Source organism: Poecilia reticulata, linkage group LG2 (genome assembly GCF_000633615.1).
Source record: "Poecilia reticulata strain Guanapo linkage group LG2, Guppy_female_1.0+MT, whole genome shotgun sequence".
In the NCBI taxonomy this organism is placed as follows: domain Eukaryota; kingdom Metazoa; phylum Chordata; class Actinopteri; order Cyprinodontiformes; family Poeciliidae; genus Poecilia; species Poecilia reticulata.
The window spans coordinates 26,987,672-27,004,944 of record NC_024332.1 but is presented as its reverse complement, the minus strand read 5'-3'; the positions used below and the strand labels follow the sequence as shown (position 1 = coordinate 27,004,944).

The following is a 17,273-nucleotide window of genomic DNA, read 5'->3' as shown; positions in this document are numbered from 1 at the left end:
TGTTAGAACAGTTTTCAGGAACATCCAGCATTTTATCTGAAAAAAAGAAAAGATTTTACATATTTTCATAATTTTATAGTCATTCTAAAATCTAAAAATTGAAGTTTTGCATCRTGTTCATTGATTCTCAGAGCTTTAATATTTCTGTTTTTCTTTTGGTGTTTTACTTAAGAGTTTTCTAGAGAACTTTAGGACTTGATGTGTCACATCATGGATCTATAAAGATCCATATTGTGATGTTGCTGAGAGAACCTCAGAGAATCACTGGGATAATGTGCTGATTGGTTCATGTCTTTTTCATTCTGATGTAATGTGGGTTCCAGTTTAATGGTGGGAAAATAAAGGTTTAAATAATTTTCTGGGTTTTTTTCTGCGCACCTGACTGTGTACAATTATTAACTGCACCTTTATTTTAATCCTTCATGTCGTTTAGCTTATTTTAATTATTTTTTTAAGTTTTCACCTTTAGTTTCAAAGCTTAATTTAGTAAAAACAGAAACCTCCTGTTCAGTTTAGCTGAGCTTTAAGCTTCTAATTCAAGCAAATGTTTATTTTTGTGTTATTCAGACTGAACTTGTTAAAATAAAACGCATGAGAACCATTTAATTACTGAATACTTTTGTTTTTACTCCAAGCTTATTGGTTAAGCTGCTCCAAGCTTATTGTTAAATTGTTAAAATTTACATTGTTTATTTTGAAATAGCTGGCAGGAAGCATATTTACAAGTTTTCCAGCTTTATTGTAGTTTCCACCTTTAGCCACCAGAGGGCATAAAGTCGCTGTTTTAAATGATAAGAATCTGTAGCCCGGCTGCACAGTGGAGCAGTTGGTAGAGCTGTTGCCTTGCAGCAAGAAGGTTGCTGCAAGTTCGATTCCCGGTCTTTCTGGGGAAAGTTTGCATTTCTCCCTGTGCATGCGTGGGTTTTCTCCGGGTACTCCGGTTTCCTCCCACAGTCCAAAAACATGACTGTCAGGTTAATTGGCCTCTCCAAATTGCCCCCAGTGTGAGTGTCTGTGTGCATGGTTGTTTGTCCTGTGTGTCTCTGTGTTGCCCTGTGACAAACTGGCGATCTGTCCAGGGTGACAGATTGACCTACTGCCTCTCGCCCGGAACGTTAGCTGGAGAGGCACCGGCACCCCTCCCGACCCCACCAAGGGACAAGGGTGCAAGTGGATGGATGGAATCTGTAGCGCTTTAGCTAACTGGTTTCCAGCTTCGGATAAGCGGCCTAACTGGTTCCCAGTGAGATAACGCAGATTCTTCTATGGTTCACTTCAATGTTTTGAAATGAGCGAAGTTGGTGATGCTAACAAACTCTAGCAGCAGCTTCAGAGGAGCTGTGGCTCCTAAACTGGAGTTCAGCTCCAACAGAGCTGAAACAAAGCTCTACCAGTCTGGTTTAGACGCTAAGATGTTGAGCTTCCGGCCTGAAGGTAGGAGAATATTTATAAAATGTTAAATTATCCTGGAAACAGTCGGAATGATGTTGATGTTTTAGCTGCGGAGCCGCGAACTTGAATTCAATTAATTTCAAACAGGGCGGTTATTGCCCTCTGGTGGACTCGGATGGTAACTACAGCTACTTGATAAAGTTAGAATGTTTACGTACCACATTCACTTCCTGTGAGTAGTTTCAAATTAAGAGCGATATAAACTCTTAATTTCTTTTAACTTTTATATGAAATAGTACATTTTACTTTTGTTTACTCTCTGAAACAATAAACTTTATTGGAAAGCAGCAAATTAAACTCTAAGGTTTCACGACTTCTATATAATTTTACTATTTCTATAGAAAGTAATAAAAAACAGATAAAACTATTTAAATAACATTAACAGCAGCATCATTTTAATGTAAGTGTGATACATTTGCAGATTAATTCAGTTATACATGGTTTTTGATTAATTCTGATAAATTAATTGTAGACTCAGCAACTAACTACAATTATTTTTTTAGTTAGTTGCCAACTTAACAATAGTAATATTTTAAACTTTATCGTATTTTCACATTCGAACTGATGGAGGTAAGACCAGCTTTCTATCCAGGAGTGTAGAGGATGGAGCATCACCCATGGAGCAGGGTCTCGTGATGGTTTGTCCATCTGTCGCTTCTGAGGTTGCTTTATGAAAAATACCTTAATCTTTTTCTTTCTGTGTCTGATGGAAAGTTGATCTAAGCTGTATTGTTTTTAAAATCAACAAGGTAAAATTGTAGCAGGAAGATTATTTCTGATCACTCTGGATAATTAAATGCTACAAAAATCAATAATGAATTAATCAATCAATCAATCAAATTTTATTTGTATAGCACATTTCAGCACCATGGCATTTCAAAGTGCTTTACATAAAATAAAAACAGCATGTGACATTGAATAAACAGTGAGAAAGAAAAATATATTTTGAAAAGAAAAAAAAAGATTAAAAAAATAAATAAAAACATTAAAACCCGCTCCCTTTTTAGGACTTTAGTTAAATGTTGTTTAACTGGGACTCTAACACTCTGGGACTTTAGTCAAAAACACCGTTTGACAAGGACTCCAATCTCTAGGTTTTTAGTTGAACGCCGTCAACTGGGACTCTAAACCCCATAGGACTTTAGTAAAAAAGCCGTTTAACTGGGGCATTTTCCAGGGGGCTTTACATCATTAGACAGTGTGAAAGGGAAATAAAAAGAAGTTAATAAATAGATGAAAAGTAAAGATAAAAACATTAAAAACATCAAAGACATCAAAACCCACAATCTAAACCTAAGCAACTCTAAACCGGTGGGTTTTAGTTGAGATTTAAAAGCACCCAGTGTTTCAGCTGTTTTACAGTTTTCTGGAAGTTTGTTCCAAATTTGTGGTGCGCAGAAACTGAATGCTGCTTCTCCTCGTTTGGTTCTGGTTCTGGGGATGCAGATCAGACCAGAACCAGAAGATCTGAGGGGTCTAGACGGTTGGTACAAAAATAACAGATCTTTAATGTATTGTGGTGCTAAACYGTTCAGTGATTTATAAACTAACAWCAGTATTTTAAAGTCTATTCTCTGAGCTACAGGGAGCCAGTGTAGGGACTTTAAAACTGGTGTTATGTGCTCTATCTTCCTGGTTTTAGTGAGAACGTGAGCAGCAGCAGCGTTCTGGATCAGCTGCAGCTGTTTGATTGATTTGTTAGTCAGACCTGTGAAGACGCTGTTGCAGTAATCAATGCGGCTAAAGATAAATGCATGGATGAGTTTCTCCAGATCGTGCTGAGACATAAGTCCTCTAATCCTAGAGATGTTCTTCAGGTGATAGAAGGCCGACTTTGTGACTGTCTTAATGTGGCTCTGAAGGTTCAGGTCAGAGTCCATCACTACTCCCAGGTTTCGGGCTGATCGCTGGTTATTAGTTGTAATAATTGAAGCTGTGCATTGATTCTAGTTCGCTCATCTTTAGGTCCAAAGATAATAACTTCAGTTTTGTTTCTGTTCAGCTGGAGAAAGTTTTGGAACATCCACACATTGATCTGTTCTAAGCATCTATTCAGTGATTGGATGGGTTCAAAGTCACCTGGTGACATTGTGATGTAGAGCTGTGTATAATAATATTCAACAATGATATCAATAATGGATATAGTGATTATGTGATATAGAAAGTAACTCTTATTCTGATTGCAAATGTCAAACATATTAATCAGTAAGATCAGGAACAGAACAGAAGTGTTGTGAGAAAAGAGGAAGTTGTTGTGGACAGAGTTCAGACAGGAAGAATCTTTCACAATTCAGCTGCAAAAAGAGGAATCTTCCAGTAAAGAGGGGTGATTTTATCAGTTCTTGGGAAAAGCTACGTAGGCAAAGCAGTGTAAAGCAGAACCACTTTCTGATGGTTGGGGTTCTGTCTCAAGGACAGACTTCATGTTCACATGGAGAAAAGATGGTGACGACCTTCAGGGTTTGGAGAGAAGAACTGCGGCCCTGAAGAGGCCGAATCACCAGCCAACAGCTTCACAATCTGGATTTACTCTCCAGCTGCCGCTTCACACTGAGGTTTTCTTTTTGTTGGATCCAAGAACTTTCTCAGGTTTTGTCAAGAACAAGTTGAATAATTTTTAAATTCAGTTTTTGGGGCTACATCTGTCCATTGGTGGAAATCAAATTTTTGCCAAGTGTTTTACTCAAAGACTGAATGGACGAACCCAGGAAAGGGATTTCTATGTGGTGTGGGCCTCTTTCCCTCCGTCTCCCTGCATTTAAAAAGTTCACTCAGCCACAGTTTTAGGTAAGAAAATTAAACATGATTCAAGGATTTAAAGATTTTTGCAACTTTTGTATTTTTTTCTGTTTTGCTGGATTTCTTACTGTGTGCTTTAACTGCCAAGTTCTCCAAAAACAAAGCAATAGAGTTCTGGATGTGGAGTTCAACCACATCTCCAGGTCCCAATCGGGTTTTCTGCTGAGCGGCTGCATCACCTGCTCCTACAGTTGAGCCCAGAGCTCCTAGGTAGCCTTAGCATGCAGCTCCAGTCCAGACTGGGCCGACACCATCATCCCAGTCCACACCAGAGGGAAGAATCAGAACCAAACCCAGAGGTTCTGCAGGCAGACAGGAAGACAAAGCAGCGGTTCTGGTGAATCAGGTCCATGTTGAACTGGACCCAACATGGAGACCAGCTTCACTCTTTCTGGGAGAAAATATGAACAAAACCATCAGGAGGAAATTGTAAAGCTTGATCACCAGTTACCAGAACCAGTAGCTGCTGCTGGTTCTGGAGGATGAACCAGTTAGATCCAGACTTGAACAAAAGAATCAGAGAAAAACAATGTCTTTCTCAGGTTGTGTTTGACATGAAATCAGTTTGCTGAACATTTAAATAGTTTTTCTACTCAGTTTGAGGAGCAGAGAGTCGGGCTGGGAGACGAGGTGAAGGTCCAGGAATACAGATCAACTTTAATCTTTATGTGGCAAAAAGAGTTTCTCCAGAATTGGGACATTTAGAGTGAAAGGTAAGAAATAAAATTTATTTTAAAAAGTGTTTTTTTTATTATTCTTAGAACATTTTATTCTATAAAATATACCCAAACGATTAAATTTAATTCAGATGACTAAAACTTTGATTGTAGATGCTGAAGAAAACACAACTCACAAAACCTTCTGTGTAAAAACAAAACTGAAACTAATTTTGTGCTTCAGATCAGCCTCCATTTTGAGCCACTGGATGGATATAATGTGTTGACTTGTTAACAGAGGTAAGTGTTGCTGCTCTGGTTCCAGATAAAATGAAAAGCTTTATTGTGAGACGTTGTTGCTTATAAAGTGATGTTAAGTGAAGGTTGTGGGCTCGATACCTGGCCTTTCTGTATGGAGTTTGCATTTTCTCCCTGTGGGTTTTCTCCGGTTTCCTCTCACAGTCCAAAAACATGACTGTCAAGTTAATTGGTTTGTATAAATTGTCCCTAGGAGTGAGTGTGTGCATGGTTGTCCTGTCCGTCTGTGTTGCCCTGGCGACCAGCCCATGGTGTACCTCTCCTTACCTCTATGGGATAAGGGTGTAAGAAGATGGATGGATGAAGAAACAATGAGAGAAATATTGAACAAACCATAAGCACACAGATTAGTAATTGTGTAATAAACTGATGATCAGCTGTGATCTACCATGACAGCAGCATCTAAAGCTGATCTGTTTGTGTGGAGCAATAATGACCTTCTCAGATTTAACCTAAATAAACTGAGGTGTAACTTTTACAGGTCATGTTTAGAACCTGGATCAGAACCGGCTTTAACCAGTCCACAGATTTCCTCTCTTCCTCCTCACTGAGTTTCATCTTTTTCCAGGTTTTCCTCTTGTTGCTCCTCGCAGCAAGAAGAAACTCGTTGCCTCTCAAAGCACTGCTTCGTTCATATCTTCGTATAATTCATAAGTTGTTGTGTCTGACAGACCGTAGGTTGAAGTTTGATCCTAGAGATAAAGTCTGATACGAAGCATGATTTCACATTTTCTGATTAATTCTGCTGGTTCGTGTCAGATAAATGACAGTAAATAAACTCCATGTTGTATCTGAGGTTGTTTGCCTGTGAGGTCGACTTGGGTCGCCTGAGCTGCTGGTAATGAACCTGGTTGTGGTCATCAGGTTAAACCACAGTAAGAGATAATAACTGAACTCTGCATTCCTCAGAAACATGAATGTACGTCTCACTGCGACAGCTGCTCTGGCCTTCATGTTTAATTTCTTATTCTTCATTATTGTTATGTTCACTGTTAATGTGAGTCACAGACACATCTGTCGGATCTGGAAATAGCATAGTAAAATAATCTAAATTAAAGTTTAATATTTGCTTTAATAAGTAACATAATTAGATAATTGATCTAAACTTTCAAGACAGAAACTAGGTTTAAAGTCAGACTTTAAATCCAAAGCTATACAAATGTATTTACACCTTTTAAACATAATTTATCAGGTCCACTGACCAACCTGGTATTTATGTGAGACCAAAATAAAGTATTACATTAATTATATTATTAGTATTATATAAGCTGTTGCATAATTGTAAAGTGGAAGGAAACTGATGATTTTCAACCAAATTATTCATCAGTCTTCATTTCATCTTAGACTGCAGGTGGTTCAGTTGTTGAAAGCTGATCAGGCTGTGAAGAAGCAACAGCACCCTCTGGAGGAACAACACTATAATGACATCAGAAAATGATGGATCACCTCCAGGGGGCGCTGCTAGGAATTTAGGGTCCCATGACAGAAAATCAAATTGTCTTAATATCTATTTTTTCTTACAATAATTAAAATAAAATTTCTCTAAGCAAAATAATAATTGTAATCTCCAGTAAATGACTAAATAACACAGACGACATAAAGTATTTTATAACAGAATCAGTTGTTCTACAACATTTTAGTGTTTAATGAAATCTTAACTATGAAACACCTTTAGTAGAGAAAACATGATTTAACTTTATTTGTTTAAAATAACACAGAGCCTTTCTGGGACTCTGATCTTCTGTCCTTTTCTCAGTGAAAATAAAAGAACAAAACTTAAACTTAAAGTTTACTTTATATAATATTACACCTTAAAAAAGCTAAATTCGTGTTACTTTTGTTATTAATTGCAATGATTTATTTATTACCAATGCATCTTTAAACAATCTTCAGGTTTATATTTGGGATCAGCAGAGGGCAATGTATATATTGCCCTCTGATGTCCCTGATGTCCATGCGATATATATATATATATATATATATGGTCCGGCAGTAAGTCTCCATCCATTTTATTCTGCCGCATCCATCCATTTTCTGCCGCTTATCCAGGGTCGGATCGCGGGGGCAGCAGCTTCAGAARGGAGGCCCAGACTTCCCTCTCCCCAGCCACTTCTTCCAGCTCCTCCGGGGGAACCCCAAGGCGTTCCCAGGCCAGCCGAGAGACAAAGTCCCTCCAGCGTGTCCTGGGTCTTCCCCGAGGCCTCCTCCCAGAGGGACATTCCCAGAACACCTCACCAGGGAGGCGTCCAGGAGACATCCTGACCAGATGCCCAAGCCACCTCAACTGGCTCCTCTCGACGTGGAGAAGCAGCGGCTCTACTCTGAGTCGTTCCCGGATGACCGAGCTTCTCACCCTATCTCTAAGGGAGAGGCCCAGCCACCCTGGGGAGAAAACCCATTTCGGCCGCTTGTATCCGTGATCTCGTTCTTTCAGTCATGACCCAAAGCTCATTACCACAGATGAGGGTGGGAACGTAGATCGACCGGTAAATCGAGAGCTTCGCTTTTTGACTCCTCTCTCTTCACCACAACGGACCGGTACAGCGCCCGCTTCACGGCAGACGCTGCCCCAATCCACCTGTCGATCTCCCGCTCCCTTCTTCTCTCATTCGTGAACAAAATCCCCAGATACTTAAACTCCTCCACTTGAGGCAGGACGACCCCCGTGACCCGGTGAAGGCACTCTACTCTTTTCCAGCTCAAGACCATGGCCTCGGATTTGGAGGCACTGAGCCTCATCCCGGACACTTCACACTGGGCCGCAAACCGCTCTTGCGAGAGCTGCAGATCACGTTCCGATGAAGCCAACAGGACCACATCATCCGCAAAAAGCAGAGATGCAATTTTAAGGCCACCAAAACGGATCCCCTCAACACCTCGGYTGCGCCTAGAAATTCTGTCCATGAAAGTAATGAACAAAATCGGTGACAAATGGCAGCCTTAACAGTGTCCAACTCTCACCGGAAATGAGCCCAACTTACTGCCGGCAATATGGACCAGACTGACACCAGTCATACAGGAACCTGACAGCCCGTATCAAAGGGCCCGGTACCCCATACTCCCGGAGAACACCCCACAGAACTCCCCGAGGAAGCCTTCCCGAACTCCTTCTCCAAGTCCACAAAACACATGTAGACTGGTTGGGCGAACTCCCATGCACCCACCAGGACCCTACTGAGGGTGTAGAGCTGGTCCAGTGTTCCACGACCAGGACAAAAACCACACTTCTCTTCCTGAATCCGAGGTTTGACTATCCGACAGACCCTCCTCTCCAGGACCCCTGAATAGACCTTACCAGGGAGACTTAAGAGTGTGACCCCCATGTAATTGGAGCACACCCTCCAGTCCACCACCCCAGTCTGCCAATCCAGGGGAACTGCCCCTGATGTCCATGCGATATTGCAGAGTCGCGTGAGCCAACACAACCCTATAACATTCAGAGGCTTATGGAACTCCGGGCAGATCTCATCCACCCCGAGGGGCCTGCCACCGAGGAGCTTTTTGACCACCTCGGCGACCTCGTCCACAGAGATTGGAGAGCCCAACCCAGAGTCCAGAGGTTCAGCTTCCTCAACAGAAGGCATATTGTTGGGATTGAGGAGGTCTTCAAAGTATTCCGCCCACCGGCCCACAACGTCCTGAGTTGAGGTCAGCAGCACACCATCCCCACTATAAACAGTGTTGGTGCTGCACTGCTTTCCCCTCCTGAGATGCCGGATGTTGGACAAGAATCACCTCGAAGCCGTACGGAAGTCTTTCTCCATGGCCTCTCCAAACTCCTCCCATGCCCGAGTTTTTGCCTCTGTGACCACTTAAGCCGCATGCCGCTTGAAGTAAAATATGATAAACTAATAATCATATAAATGATTTTTTTTAAAGTCAGTCAGTTTTACATACTGATTTTTTATGGGTTCCACAGTTAGCTATTTTTTTTCTGGTGGGGAGCGTGTATCAATCTGGTATATCTAATTTCCATCCAAAAGTTATAATAGCAAAGTAAATTATTTATGAAATAAAGTCTGAAACATAATGAATCTTCCTGTTTTCCAGATAAAAGATGACACAGCAGGAAGTCCAGCAGGATTTCGGTAAGTGATCAGAAGAAGAAATTAACCATCATAAAGGAACAAACTGACCAATCACAGCCTGTGTTGCTGTCATGTGATGAAACTCAGCCTCAGTGTCTTTATTGTTTTCATGCTTCCTGTTCAGTGAAGCTCTGGTGGAAACATTGTTTCTGTGAAACATGAAGGTAAAAACTGAATTCAGATGGAAACAGAACTAAAAGAAACCAATGAGAAGAACAGGCCAGCAGCTGATACTTCAGCAATAATTACTATAATTTATTTATCCAGTAATTACATAATTTATTACTAATTTATTATCTCAGATAAAAAGACTTGCTGTGTCTTTTATTCTAACATTTGGTAACAGAGATGCTAAATCTTAAGAGATGGAGATGAAGAAAGGAAAGTGATTAAAATACTTAATTATTCAACATTTTCATCACAATATTCACCAATAATATCAGTTTCCTGTTTTCCTAAAATACTGCAGCTCTATATTTAGGAGTTTCTTTTATTGTTCTTCCTGCAGTGAGGAAAGAAAGTGATGAACCAGAAGCTTCATTTGGTCTCATGTAGAYAGAATCAGTGGTCGTCACTCAGATATGAGGCAGAAACAACAACAGGTTTAGACCTGAGGAGCTGATCAACAGACTCTGAATCTCTGGATGGAGCAACATGAATAGTTGATCTTCATCATGTTTCTCTCAGACATCAGTTTGAATGAATCTGTTTCTGATTTCTATCTGCAGAGGAAAAACTTTTCAAGGTTCGCATTGAGTTTGTGGAGAGAGTTTCTGAGGAAATCCTGACTCAGCTCCTCGATGGCCTTGAGGCAGATGGCATCTTTAAACGTTCAGAGAAAGAAGAAATACTTCAGAAGAACCCAATCAGAGCAAACAAGGCCCGCGACACCATCGATGCTGTGATGAAGAAAGGACAGAGAGCCTGCAGACTGATGATCAAACGTCTTCATCAAATAGATCCTACCCTGTCCAATCAGCTGAGTTTGTCCTCCGATTCCTCTGATTTAGGTTAGTCCCTTCACCAATCATGACTCAGTTAAAGTGAACTCGTCCAACTAAATGGAGCATTATGGTCTGACAGCTCATGCTGAGCTGTAGGTCAAAATCTATGGAAAGATTTTCCTGCAGATTTAATAGGAGGCGACTCCCCGTGTGAAAACACTTCAAATATTCAGCATTATGTTTGTAGTCCAGTCAACTTATTAATATGCAAAGCTGTACTGTTCAGCTCCATGACTAGTTTTTTATGATTTGAATGTTTCAGGTTTCTTCTGAATGAAATCCTCCACATGGTCTATTATTGAAATGAGCTCTTTGTTTAAACATCCTGATATAGAAACAATCAAATTAAAATTCAATGGATTGAATCGTAATTTGTTGAAGTGTTTCATCTTGTGTCTTTATCTCTTTGTTCAGATTTTGATGATCGATGTCAACATGACCTCAAAGAGTCTCTAAAGGACACCTTCCAATCTATCTTTGAAGGCATTGCGATACGTGGAGAGAAAACCTCTCTGAATGATATTTACACAGAGCTCTTCATCTTAGAAGGAGGAAGTGCAGGGGTCAATCAGGAACATGAGGTCAGACAGATTGAAACAGCATCCAGTATTCAAGGAACAAAAATAAAACGGGAAGACATCTTTAAACCCAACCCTGGTAGGAAGCATCGGATAAGAACAGTGATGACCATGGGAGTGGCTGGCATTGGCAAAACACTATTAACACAGAAGTTCACTCTGGACTGGGCTGAAGGCAAAACCAACCAAGACATTGATTTCATATTTCCATTCACGTTCAGAGAACTGAATAACTTGAAAGAAGAAACTTTCAGCCTGGTGGAACTGATTCATCACTTCTTTGACAAAATTAAAGATGCAGGAATCTGCAGCTATAAAAAGTTCCAGGTTCTCTTCATCCTTGATGGCCTGGATGAGAGTCGACTTCCTCTGGACTTCAAGAAGAATCCAGTCCTGACTGATGTTAAAAAGTCTACTTCACTGGATGTTCTGCTGACAAACCTCATCAGGGGGAAACTGTTTCCTTCTGCTCTCCTCTGGATAACCACACGACCTGCTGCAGCTGGTTTGATCCCAGATAACTCTATTGACATGGTAACAGAGGTCAGAGGGTTCACTGACCCCCAGAAGGAGGAGTACTTCAGGAAGAGATTCATAAATGATGAAGAAAAGGCCAGCAGGATCATCTCCCACATCCAGAAATCAAAAAGTCTCCACATCATGTGTCACATTCCAGTCTTCTGCTGGATCACTGCTAATGTTCTGGATAATGTGATAAAGACCAGAGAGGGAGGAGAGCTGCCCAAGACCCTGACCAGAGGCGCAAAAAGTGGGTATGCAGGGTATGCAACGCATAGGGGCGCAGCACCAGAGGGGGCGCCAAAACCCCGTCTGGAGGGGGCGGCGCGCCGATGATGTNTCCTTCCCTCGGTCGGGGGGAGGGGGGGCGCCGATCTATGTTTTCGCATCCACCTGAATAATGTGTAGTTGCGCCACTGACCCTGACTGAGACGTACATAGAGTTCTTGTTGGTTCAACTCTCAATCAAGGAGGACAAATATGAAGAAATAGCTGAAGAATATCCAGAAAACAGGAAGCTGATTGAGTCTCTAGGTAGTCTGGCTTTTGATCAGCTGCTGAAGGGAAACCTGATCTTCTATGACAAAGACCTCAAACGGTGTGGCATCAAGATCAAAGATGCTGCGTTGTTCTCCGGAGTTTTCACCCAGATGTTTAAAAAGGAGAAAGGGATGCGCAACAAATCCATCTACTCTTTTGTCCATCTGAGCATCCAGGAGTTTCTGGCTGCCGTCTACATGCTCCACTGCTTCACCAGCAGAAGATCAGAGGTGATCAAGACGTTCCTGGGAGAAAAATACAATAAAACATCTCTAGATGAGCTCATGAAGAAAGTCATGGAGAAATCCTTCTGCAGTAAAAATGGCCACCTGGACCTGTTTGTCCGCTTCCTTCATGGTCTCACTGTGGAGTCAAACCAGAGACTCTTAGAAGATCTGCTGGGTCAGACAGAGAACAGTCCAGAAACCATCCAGAGAATCATCACCAACCTGAAGGAGATGAGCAGTTATTATATCTCTACTGACAGACGCATCAACATCTTCTACTGTCTGATGGAGATGAACGACGTCTCATTTTATCAGGAGATCCAACGGCTGCTGGATTCAGGGAAGAAACTCTCACTGACTGACTGTTCAGCTCTGGCCTTCATGCTGCAGATGTCAGAGGAGGTTCTGGATGAGTTGGACCTGGAGAAGTACAACACATTACCAGGTGGACGACATAGACTGGTTCCAGCTGTGAGGAACTGCAGAAAGGCTCGGTGAGTCCAGATGTTTTCACTGTGTGAATGCTGATTCAGCACTATTGTCCTGTTTCTTCTTCTTTCTTCAAGTTGATTCTGGATGTTTTTGGCCTTTCACTACTTCCTTGATCCTTTGGACCATTTCTTTTAGAAACTTTATTTTTTGTTACTGTTGCAGTTTTAGAAATATAAATAAGCTAAACATTCAGACTCACACTAACAATTGTCTTTGTCCAGCTCCATCTTGTTGGACAAAGACAATTGAATAATAATAAAGAGTAAAACCCAATGTGAGTAAATTCACAATAAAAAAAGGTAATTAAATTGATCATACATTTGGTGTCAGGATCAGGTGGACATTTCATCCATTCATTTTCTGTACACCCTTGTCCCTTAGTGGGGTCGGGAGGGTCGCTGGCACCTCTCCAGCTAACGATCCGGGAGAGAGGCGGGGTACACCCTGGACAGGTTGCCAGTCTATTGCAGGGCAACACAGAGACAGACAGGACACACAACCATGCACACACACACACTCACACCTAGGAAGAATTTAGAAAAACCAATTAACCTGACAGAATCCAGAACAAGTTTCATCACCACAGAGAGCGACTAATTTTGAAGTCCTTCTGACATGAAGTACAACAAACCAAGAGAAGAACAGAAAGCTTTACCCAGAATGCACCTGGAGACAATAAGAATGATTCATTTGTAGTTTTGTGTCATAAAGTTAAACATAGGACTGAAAATAAAGCCAGTCATATGGCACAACATTTTATTCAATATTTTACACTCACTATGTCACTAAAATGAGTCAGTCTGGTAAGGTTTTTAGCAACCATGAATCAACAATTTTGCACCCTACTATATAAGCTACTGGGGTATCATAAATTGTTTGCAACAGTTGAGGGCTTTCCTTTACACTTCTCATCAGATGTTATAAAGAAAATTTGGATCCCTGAAGGCATGTTCTGCCTCCCATGTGGGCCCCCTGTAGGTCCAGGCTGGGGGCCTGCTGCAACCCCCACCCTATCCTATCTGTTGCTACTCCCTGATATGATGTTACAAATATGTTGGAATTGTGGGAGGAACTGTCTGATGTTGATTTCTAAATCAACACCAGAATGAGTGTTGAGTTAGACTGCTGGAGTTCATTTAGAAATTAACACTGGACTGGAATGCTTTTTGTTTAACTCTTTGGAACTCTTTAGTGAGTGTTAGGGAAACTAACACTCACCAACACTCATGTTGTTGAATTAACACAGTATTTTGGAAATCTGACACTTCCAAATTTGCTGTGCAGACACAGACCTGCAGGCAAGGGCTGGTCCTAGACGGGGGCTTACGGTGGTACTGAGGAAATTATACTAAATGTGTTTTGCTAACATTTAATGGTAGATTTTTTTTAACCTTCACAATTTTACTTTAACAATGAATTAATAATTATAGTACTGCACTGTTAGCTGCTGTCTTGAGATAAGATGACATTTTCCATTTGCTAGACCAGGATCTGCAACCTGAATCTCTGGAGACACAAGTGGCTTTTTGCCTCACTTAATATATCAAATGATGAAATATAGCTGGTCAATTTGGTGTAGAACCAGCCTCCAAAGTAAACAGTAAAGACTTTTATGAAAATATATTTTTAACCAGCTACAAAGGGCCAGACTTGTATAATCAGCAGCTTTAATCAGATGGCAATTTGTAATGGAAAATATTATGCTTAGTGGCTTTTTCCAATGGGCAGTTTTAAGTGGCAATGCAGTACTTAATTAATTTAGAATTATTTTTGTGAAATTTATGAATGGAAATTGTGTACAGCATTGGCTTTATTTATTTGAAGATTGTTTTGTAGTTGTTCAGTACAAAATGTTGTATGTGTACAAAATATTTGGATCAATAATGGGTTAGTATGAGCCTGGTAATAAGTCTTGTTAGTTACTCTTGTTGCTCTGTTTTGAAGTTTGATTAGTGACTGTTGTGTTGTTTTGTAATTAATTTAACAAACCTCTGGAGTCACTTAATAAGGTAAAACTAAAGGACAGTGCAGAATATTAGGCTGTTTCTTTGTGAACAGAAAGGTGTTGGTGATAGACCCACTTCATGAACTGTGAACCAAAATAGTAAAACCCTGACTCATAATTTCTACTTTTCCATAGATGAACATACATTCTTGTTTAAAGAAAAAAGGCCAACAGCCACATAATGATCAGATAAAAATCAGGGTAATGTAATTTCTACATATGATTTTCAAATAAAGTTCAGGTTAATGATAAATAGAGAACTAGTCATTAACCCAAACTTCTACCTTGATAATAAATTGGCTCTGGGTTTATTAATCTTATTAATTTAATAAAATGTTCTTCAAATGAAACGGATAGTTTTGACTTTATTCTAATTTCCAGGGCAGCAGACCCCACTAGGACTGTGTCACTACACAGCTGCTTATCTCTTGTTAATATTAGTAGATGTTGGCAGGTATGATGTAGTCAGATTATGTTTCACATATTTACAGCTCTGGAAAAAATGACCAGTTCTCTGATTTTACTCTTCATGGGTACATGTTGAAGTAAAATGAACATTGTTTAACTACTGACAACATGTCTCTGAAATTCCAAGCAAAAATTTAGTATTTTCAGAAAATGAGAAATTGTCATATGGTGGGGTTGAGGTGGTGGTGAGAGACGCAGGTAGACCCAGGATGAAAATGGTGATATTTAATGAAGGAAGCTCAACAGTACAATACAGGCGGCACGGCAGAGAATATAGCACGCAGCTAATACCGGTAGCACTGAAACACAGAAGACTGACAACTAGAGCTGACACCGACACAGGACTTCCCAGTTCTACTGTGCCCGCTAACTAACAGACCAGGACGTAAGACATACATTTGACAAACTTGGACAAGGACCCGACAAAGAACACAGACAACAGGTGAGACTAAATACACATGGGGTAATCGAGGGAACGAGACACACCTGGGAGACAATCAACGGGGAAGACGCAGAGACAGGACTCACAGGGATCAGGATCACACAGAAAAAACTCAAAAACAAACACAGAGAAACACGGATCATGCCAGAAATGGTCAAATTAACAAAAAAGATGCAGTGCTTTCAGACCTCAAATAAGTCTGAAAGTATTTGTTTCTAAATGAATATAAACAAGTTTATATTCATTTAGAAACAACTAAACTAAGATTTTAACTCAGGAAGATTTCAGAAATCAATATTTGGTGGAATAACCAGGAGGTTTTCAATGGTGTTCAGTACAGTGGTCTCTTCATTTTTTTCCAGAGCTGTATGTAGTTCTTAACAGTTTTAGTTGGAGAAAACTATTTAATTTCATGTGTGAATGTATGTAAATAAGCAATGAGATTTAGAAAAATGCAACAACGAATATCTTCTTTTGGGTCTTAGCCCTGCTTGGGGCTAAGCCCCTCTAAAGGTCACATCCTAGAATCGCCCCTGTTGGGCACCCCTATTAATCTTAATTATATTTATTTCTAAATATTTGGGTGTTTGCAACAGCTATTTCAGTTTGATATATCTAATAACTGATGGACACAGTAATATTTCAATATTGAATTGAGGATTATTGTACTAACAGAAAATGTGAAATATGCATTAAAACAAAATTTGACACTTGCTACCCACTGTAAAATTTGGTGGAGGTTCCATCATGCTTCGGGCTGTGTGGCCAGTGCCGGCACTGGGAATCTTGTTAAAGTTGAGGGTCGCATGAATTCCACTCAATATCAGCAGATTCTTGAGAATAATACTCAAGATTCAGTTACGAAGTTCGAGTTACGCCGGGGATGGATATTTCAGCAAGAAAATGATCCAAAACACCGCTCCAAATCTACTCAGGCATTCATACAGAGGAATAATTACAATGTTCTGGAATGGCCGTCCCAGTCCCCAGACCTGAATATCATTGAACATCTGTGGGATGATTTGAAGCGGGCTGTCCATGCTCGGCAACCATCGAACTTAACTGAACTGGAATTGTTTTGTAAAGAGGAATGGTCAAAAATACCTTCATCCAGGATCCAGGAACTCATTAAAAGCTACAGGAAGCGATTAGAGGCTGTTATTTTTGCAAAAGGAGGATCTACTAAATATTAATGTCTCTTTTGAGGAGCCCATATTTTTGCACCTGATCATGATTAAATCAATTCTTCCGCTCTGTCGGGTTGCCGTCCTCACCTGACATCTGATTCCTTTCAGTTTGGATATTACTTTATTAATCTCCTCCTCAGTCATTAGTTAGTCGATTATTTTGACTGACTGCAGCTGAAGGTCTAAGTCTGAAGACATGAAGCCTGGCCTAGAACCAGAACCTGGACTTTGATCAGGAACTCCACAGACTCGCTGTCGGGTCAAACTCAGTAAATTGAAGATCAGATGTTGATCAGATGATGACATCACTGCTATATTTTAGTCTGTTTATGATCCAGATTGATTTCATTAGAGATTCTGTTCTGGCAGCTGAAGGAGGAACAGCTTATCCTGCTCTCTCCCATCCTTACTGATAACTTTGCTTGTGAATTATTTTTAAAGTCACAATTTTTATGGTTTTATTCACATTATCGACATCATAACTGGATTACTTCAAAC

At 40.4% G+C, this 17,273-nt stretch overlaps 1 protein-coding gene across 1 annotated transcript in view; it reads left to right on the top strand.

Moving 5' to 3' along the window:
• The first annotated feature begins 10,046 nt into the window (after positions 1-10,046).
• Positions 10,047-17,273, top strand: part of LOC108166883 (protein NLRC3-like) — a 22,468-nt gene continuing 15,241 nt past the window's right edge. The window contains exons 1-3 of the mRNA XM_017308619.1: positions 10,047-10,323; positions 10,732-11,640; positions 11,832-12,675. Of these exons, the coding sequence (XP_017164108.1) occupies positions 10,218-10,323; positions 10,732-11,640; positions 11,832-12,675 (1,859 nt within the window). The 5' untranslated portion in view covers positions 10,047-10,217. The remainder of the gene's footprint in view (positions 10,324-10,731; positions 11,641-11,831; positions 12,676-17,273) is intronic.